We start from the raw sequence: 7,751 nt of genomic DNA on the forward strand, positions 1-7,751 counted from the left end.
ACTAACCCGTCTTCTTCTTCTTCTTCTTCTTCAGTGGGGTTTATCGGTTGGCATCCAACTTTATGGTGCATTACCGCCACCTACCGTACTGGAGTGTGGGCCAGAGATCGGGATAAACTAAATCCTACCTGCCAACACCGTTTCTCTTAAAAAAGACAACAAAATATTTGATACTATATCTAATGACGTTCTACTCAACATACTCTTTAAGCTAATTTCCTGTATCCCCTTCTCCCTCATACTTAATATAATCCTCTCTCTTTCCCTCTGATACTGCCCACACTGTAGCAATACATTTACATTTTAGTCATTTAGCAGACGCTCTCATCCAGAGCGATTTACAATACGTGCTCCACAGTCTCTATTTCCTGACAATAATCACACTTCCCTGATGGATGCGTTCCTATCACATGTAATGTCTTATTCAACTGGCTGTGTCCCACCCTTAATCTTGTAAATATAGCCTCCTCTCTTCTTTTCCCTTCCTGCCGTCCTCCCCTCCCCGACTTTCCTCTGTAATTTAAATAAATGCCTTCCCTTATTATCTATATTCCACTGCTCCTGCCATCTCTGCACCATCACTGTATATATCAGTATTTTTGCCTCTGCCTTGCTCATTGAAACTTCAACATCAACATCCCCACTACTAAGTGCTTGTTTAGCCTGTTCATCTTCTGCCTCGTTCCCCTCCACCCCAACATGGGCTGGGACCCAAGTAAATCTTATCTGTATACCCATCTGTCTAATCCTGTCATGGGTTTGTAGCACCTCATAAAGCAGGTCTTGTCTGCTACGTGAGCTAAAGGACTGGAGACTCATTAACACTGCACATGAATCAGAGCAAATAACTACTCTGTCTTGTTTGACTTCCTCCACCCACTGCAAGGCCAACAGTATGGCCATCAGCTCCGCCGTATATACCGCCAGATGATCTGTAACACGTTTCCTGACTTCCACCCCACATTCCTGCACTACAAATACTGACCCAGTACGTCCTGTCCTTGGATCTTTTGAACCATCTGTGTAAATGGCCACAAAATCCCGATACACAGTTTTCAGACGTCTCTTAAAGAAACCAGCTGGATCAACACCCTCCCTATCTTTCTGTAGTCTCTCCAACATTTCTAGCTCAACTACTGGAGGCGGGAGTAGCCATGGTGGATTTACAGGAATAACTACCGTTGGACTAAACTCCCTTCCATACAGTCCCATCTCCTTCGCCTGGGTATTACCCATCCACCCAAAGCTCCCGTCTTCTCTCATGTTCCCAGCATGCCTGTAAAATCCCTATCGCAGGATGAGACACCCCATGTCCTTGTAGGTTAACCCAATAATTCATTGCCAGCTGCTGTCTCCAACCAAACCGTCATAACAGTTCTGGTATTATATCAGTCTAATGTCGATGCTGATTACATGCAAGTAAATACTGTATAGCCCTTCTGTATTTCATGAGATTAGGTGCCATGAAATAGCTATTTGTCACTTTTAGCAAATTATTTCAGGCCAGTGCAGATTAAGGAAAGGAAACAGAAGGAGGGGAAACTTCTTTAGATTAATGAAATGCTGCCAAAAATCTAGCACAGCGTTCACTAGTTGGGCATTCCGAGTATTTTCGGTGAGCCGGCTCATTTGGCTCTGTTCCCGTAAAAGAGCCAGCCTATTTGGCTCACAAACGGCTCTTAATTCAAAAGGCTTAAAAATCGACCTAGAACCATGAAAAAAGTTAAAATCTCCCATGTAAACCCCAAAAAGTAGGCTACCATTATCTCATAGTGAAATGCGCGTTCAAATACATTTTTACATGGCCAAATTAGATGGCCTGCAAAAAAATTACTTATTTTTTTTACCCCCTGAAAAAAATCAGCATGCACCAGATTGATGCGCTCTCCCCATTAGTTATTGGTTCTGCAGTGAGGATTCATCCTCTTTAGATAATTATTTATTTTAAGTATCTGCAGTAAAAACGTTGTTTTGAGCTCAAAAAGCAGTAGTAATTGGCCCAGCCTCGTCCGGGTTTGGCCGGGGTAGGCCGTCATTGTAAATAATAATTTGATCTTAACTGACTTGCCTAGTTAAATAAAGGTTAAATAAAAAATAATAAATATAAAATAGTAGCAGTATGTAAATCAGGGAGCCAAATAAACGGCTCTTTCACCGATGCGATTCGGCTCCCGACGTTCACCAAAAAGAGCTGTTCGTTCGCGAACGACGCATCACTAGCGTTTACGGTCTGAGTTTACCGTAGATGTCATTTTCCACTTCACAGTCAAAACATGTTAGATCATTAACTGTCCCAAATAATGAAGGAAGGAAAAATAACGGAATGTAAGAATGGATGGAATACAGAAAGGAAATAAGAGAGTGCGGAAGGAAGGAAAGAAGGGACGAGGGAAGGAAGCAAGGACTAAAGGGAGGATACACTGGAAATATTCAAACAGGGCCTGAGCGTCCCCTCACTAAGCGCGGTTCCCAGTGCACACACCTGTCCTCACTTGACCGGCTAATCATCCAACATGTCTGGCCCAATTAGCGCTGTGGGTGACGTCTTGACTGGAGGACGGACGTGCACATATAAAGCACAGCAGACGCCCTTTGTCTTCTATACACGATGGAGGGGTTTATGTTTTCTCCGTTCAACTTTAATGGCTATCCAGGCTGCGGTCCCATGATGGCGCCTATCCTCCATGGCAACCCGAAGTTCAAGCCTCACACCTGGGGTAAGGGGAGCATCTACGTGCCTCCGGAAGCGCTGGACTACCTTGACGTGTGTAAGCGGGCCCAGCTGAAGGCCATCCTGTCTCAGGTGAACCCCAACCTTACCCCTCGTCTCCGGAAGGCCAACACCAAGGAGTTCGGGGTTCAGGTCAACGCCCAGGTCGACGCGATGGTCCAGTGTTCCCTAGGACCCAAGACGCTGTTTTACCGGGAGAGGAAATTTTCGAAGTCGCCTGTGAAGTGCCAACAGAGTCCCTCAGCGGTGTCTTCTCTGGACGGGAAAGCGTTGCCGAGCACTCCGGTAAACAACGTGCGCTTCTCGCGACCCCTCGCTATCTACTCTCCGGTGTTTGATCGCCGGTTCTTCGCGCTGCCGGTGACAACACAGGATGACAGCGCGTGTTGTGAGGGAGGAGAGGGGGACGGCAACGGGGGTAGTGACGAGGATGGCGAGGCCGACGCTACCGAGCAGAACACCACGGAGGACAAGGGTAGACCGGAAAACCCGCGTGCGGATGTCAGGAAACCCCTCCACCAGATGCCCAAAGGGTTCAACTTTCAGGTCAGTCATTCCCGGATGTTATACGAGGGGAGAATAAGAATTTTAGAATCGATTCTGTAGAGTTCTTGAACATGAATTGAGGAATACCTTATTTCGTACTGTGTAGTTCTATCTACAATGCGTCCAATTTGTCACCAATATGCCCTTTTATGCACAAGCCTACTTGAAGTGCCAGTCATCCTGCATAGGATGTTGCATGTTTTAGAGATTTCGATTTAATTGATTAACTTTCCCCCTCTGTAGTTTCTGGAGCAGAAGTATGGGTTTTTTCACTGCAGCCAGTGTAACGTCCGGTGGGAGAGTGCCTATGTGTGGTGCATCTCTGGAAGTAGTAAGGTAACGCTGACAACCACTGTATCTCTGCCAAATGAGAAATATTAGTTTTAAGATTATGGTCAGTAGGCCTTCATGAGCGCTGCTTCCATCCTTTCGTTCTTTACCCATCTGACAAGCCTGAGTTGACAGTAACACTGTCCACTGCCTATTTCTGGCTGTCATTTCTTCAAATACTTTCTAAGTTTGATGAATGACATGTTTTTATCCTCCCCTTCACGTGGTTGTCACCCCTCTGATCTCAGGTGTACTTCAAGCAGCTCTGCCGTAAGTGCCAGGTGGGGTTCAACCCCTACAGAGTGGAGTCTATCCAGTGCAAGGTGATGTCATGCGCTAAAACAATTAAACTTTCAAGATGTCATGTCTTTTTTTACTTTCATTGTCTTGTGTTATGGATACAGGTGAACTGACATGTCTAACCCCCCCCCTCTTCACCAGCAGAGGTCAATGTTGCTCTAATGATATCCTCCCTGGTCTCCTGTGCCCCTCAGGTGTGTTCCCAGACCCGGTGCTGCTGTGAGCAGAAGGAGAGGCACATTGACATGAAGAGGCCTCATAGACAGGACCTGTGTGGCCGTTGCCGGGGAAAGAGGATTTCCTGTGACACTACCTACAGCTACAAATACATTGTCTGAACTGAACCATCCCTGCTACAGGCCTAACCACAGATCTAGGATCAGATTTAGCCCATCGCTAACCGTCCTTAACTTTTTGGTGGATGTATCTGAACTTGGATCAGTGGTTAGAAGAAGATGGCTGTAAACCAGTTTTCTAATCCTGGACCTAAAGGGGTGCACCTATTTGCCTTTGCTCTAACACCTGACTGCACCCCTTTGGGTCCCCAGGATTGTGAAACATTGCTGTAATCAGATCCTAGATCTGTGTTTTGGGGAACTACCAGTTCTAAACTTACCCTTTTGGAGTGATGCACAACCTGACCTTAGACCAGTATCTAGGGCCACAGTATCCTACTCTGAGCGTTCCCACATGGCAGGATAAACAACACTATGCCACGGAAGTAAATGTTTACCCTAACTACAGACCTAGGGTCAGGTCAACCTTCCTCCAATCCTATCCACGGTTGTTAGGGAGGTGACACCTATCTGGCAAGGGGGTGGTAATCAACTTGTTTCTAACCTGCCAAGGTCATGTCTTAAATGTCCTGCCACAACTTTTATACCCTTTCCACCATGATCAACTGAGTGAATCAATTTTTGTAAAAATGAAATAAACTTATTGCAGCATTAACCTTTTTTTTCATGGATTTGCTCATTTTGCTGTGTGCATGAACTAGATCCTCAATGCACTCTGCTATAAGTCGTGTGTGTGTATATATAGAGCTGATATCCTAATTTACTGGTGCAACCTGGCTGTTTGGACTTCCTCTTTAAAAGGGCAATAAGGACAGACAACCGTAAACTGTACGAATATTTATTCCTGTCAACGGCAGTGCACCAAAAGCGCACAACGTGAAATTATTTTGGGGTCTTTATTTTGAGACTTGTACTTGGCATCAACTCAACGACGTCACAAAGCTGTAAAACTATTTACAAAGTGAACTCTTTTTTTCCACCACAATGCTTAAGTGCAGTTTCTTTTGGATGCACACTTCTCGCACACAAACCTTTTGTACCTCATACAAATGTGTCTTTCAGCTAAAATATTAATCTTATGAATACATTTCTAAAATTACATACAATATACATGCATGGCAGTTAAAATTGGTTTGAATTGAAGGAACATGAGAAATTGATAAAGCTGGTAAGGAGTAGGTTAGCTCTTAATCGGGTATAAATAAGCCTAAAGACTGACAACTCGAAAGTAAAATCACAAGTGACTAACCACCACAGGAAGTACCCATGGCCCTGTTACAGTTATTAAAAAAAAAAAAAAAATGCATCCTTCCTTGGCCGCTTCACTAAATATATCAAACCTCTGTATTTGAACCTTTTGCTTAGACCTACCCACCCTTAATGATTCCTTGAAAGGATGGAAGTTAAGGACTTAAAAGTATTGGAGCAGGGCCCAGCAGTTATTTGAACAGTAGCTCAACATGTTTAGTTTTGAACATGAAACAAGTGAATGTCAGCACACACGTCCACGTTACAGTGGACTATGGGAGTATTTCAGTGTTTAATGTGTGTACACGCACACATCACAATATAGGATGGTCACGGTAACAAGTGTGTGTATATACGTAGGCCCACAATTTGTTCGATATGCTACAACAATGTATGGGTGTACTACAGTAGTCTGAGGAGCTGGTTCACTAGTACACAAGAAGCTTTCAGGTTCAAAACCAGGCAAAGGGATTAAACACACGAATACTGGTCTGCATCCTGTCTGCACACAATGCAGCTCCGTGTGGAAGGGGGAGGGCCGCGATGCAGACGGATCCTAACAGTCTTTATCGTGAATGCTCCCTTCTGTCAGTTGTAGAACTAAACATCGTCCAGGTAACCAATGCTAACTAGAGGCCAGGGATTCTGGAACAGACCAGTAGATTCTAGAATACAGCATTCAGCTAGGTCATGCATTGCACGTTCTCCCCTAAATAAACTCTTTAAACAGTAGATACACACGTGGTGAGAGATATAACCTTCCAGTCCTTGGCCTCTTATCTCCCTCTCTCACAGATATACAGCATGATTGAATTTCTCCCTCAGTAGTAGTAACGGCTCCTCCTCTCAGAAGCCCATGTTAGTGCAATAGAAGCCGTGACTCTGGGACATTCACCCAGTAAGGTAGAGGTTCCCCGGGTTACCTGGTGGTAACAGGTAGATACTTCCTTCGTCAGGGTCATGTCGTACCCATCTTGTCTTCCCCAGGTAGGACTAGCTAATGCTGAGACCAGGTATTCTAATCTTCAGCTCACGGTTTGATCATCCCCAGGTCTCTCCCGGTTGAGGTCTTGGTCAGCTGTCATCAAGATCAGGTTTGTTAATTCTAATTCAAACAGTTTCTTCAGCAGATTTTTTTGTTATTGCTGCCTGGGATCAGGTTCCGGTGTGGGTACTCCACAGGTGTGTCAATTCTGAGGTATGGCTGGGAGAAGGTCACATGATTATAACGTGTAACTACGATCAGGTAAGTCAATCCTAAGGTTTCACTGAGATCAGGTATTTTCATTGACAGGTTGAGTCTGATTTCAGGTCAGGTAAATCCTCAGGTTCATCAGGTGTTTCAGGTATTGTCCTTTGGTCCCTCGGGTACTTAGGTCTTTTAATCCACAGGTGGGGTCAGCATCATCAGGTGTGGTCAGCATCATCAGGTGTGGTCAGCATCATCAGGTGTGTTGAGATCTTCAGGTGTGGTCAGCATCATCAGGTGTGTTGAGATCTTCAGGTGTGGTCAGCATCATCAGGTGTGGTTGAGATCTTCAGGTGTGGTCAGCATCATCAGGTGTGGTTGAGATCTTCAGGTGGGGTCAGCATCATCAGGTGTGGTTGAGCTCTTCAGGTGTGGTCAGCATCATCAGGTGTGGTTGAGATCTTCAGGTGTGGTTGAGATCATCAGGTGTGGTCAGCATCATCGGGTGGGGTCAGCATCATCAGGTGTGGTTGAGATCTTCAGGTGTGGTCAGCATCATCAGGTGTGGTTGAGATCTTCAGGTGTAGTTGAGATCATCAGGTGTGGTCAGCATCATCAGGTGGGGTCAGCATCATCAGGTGTGGTTGAGATCTTCAGGTGTGGTCAGCATCATCAGGTGTGGTTGAGCTCTTCAGGTGGGGTCAGCATCATCAGGTGTGGTTGAGCTCTTCAGGAGGGGTCAGCATCATCAGGTGTGGTTGAGCTCTTCAGGTGGGGTCAGCATCATCAGGTGTGGTTGAGCTCTTCAGGTGGGGTCAGCATCATCAGGTGTGGTTGAGATCTTCAGGTGTGGTCAGCATCATCAGGTGTGGTTGAGCTCTTCAGGTGGGGTCAGCATCATCAGGTGTGGTTGAGCTCTTCAGGAGGGGTCAGCATCATCAGGTGTGGTTGAGCTCTTCAGGTGGGGTCAGCATCATCAGGTGTGGTTGAGCTCTTCAGGTGGGGTCAGCATCATCAGGTGTGGTTGAGATCTTCAGGTGTGGTTGAGATCTTCAGGTGTGGTCAGCATCATCAGGTGAGTCAATCAGGTATCAGGTATATTGACCCTCAG

The 7,751-nt window shown here is 45.6% G+C and overlaps 2 protein-coding genes across 2 annotated transcripts in view; one reads left to right on the forward strand and one right to left on the reverse strand.

The window, feature by feature from the left end:
• Nucleotides 1-2,588: 2,588 nt before the first annotated feature.
• Nucleotides 2,589-4,858, forward strand: zar1l (zygote arrest 1-like). Its single transcript, XM_041850272.2, has 4 exons — nucleotides 2,589-3,277; nucleotides 3,521-3,613; nucleotides 3,856-3,930; nucleotides 4,102-4,858. Exons 1-4 carry the CDS (start codon nucleotides 2,609-2,611, stop codon nucleotides 4,243-4,245), a joined length of 981 nt encoding a protein of 326 aa, XP_041706206.2. The 5' UTR covers nucleotides 2,589-2,608; the 3' UTR covers nucleotides 4,246-4,858.
• Nucleotides 4,859-5,180: 322 nt separating this feature from the next.
• The window catches only part of fryb (furry homolog b (Drosophila)), a 154,312-nt gene continuing 151,741 nt past the window's right edge, over nucleotides 5,181-7,751 (reverse strand). The window contains exon 63 of the mRNA XM_045208247.1: nucleotides 5,181-7,751. This exon is cut by the window's right edge and continues 1,085 nt beyond it. The gene's annotated coding sequence lies outside the window, so the exon portion shown is untranslated.

The sequence above is a fragment of the Coregonus clupeaformis genome, chromosome 27 (genome assembly GCF_020615455.1).
Source record: "Coregonus clupeaformis isolate EN_2021a chromosome 27, ASM2061545v1, whole genome shotgun sequence".
NCBI classification, from domain to species: Eukaryota; Metazoa; Chordata; class Actinopteri; order Salmoniformes; family Salmonidae; genus Coregonus; species Coregonus clupeaformis.

Coding starts and splice junctions, on each gene's coding strand:
- zar1l (XM_041850272.2), top strand. CDS start 2,609: ATGGAGGGGTTTATGTTTTCTCCGTTCAACTTTAATGGCTATCCAGGC. Junction 3,278..3,520: donor CCAAAGGGTTCAACTTTCAG/GTCAGTCATTCC, acceptor CCCCCTCTGTAG/TTTCTGGAGCAGAAGTATGG. Junction 3,614..3,855: donor GCATCTCTGGAAGTAGTAAG/GTAACGCTGACA, acceptor CTCTGATCTCAG/GTGTACTTCAAGCAGCTCTG.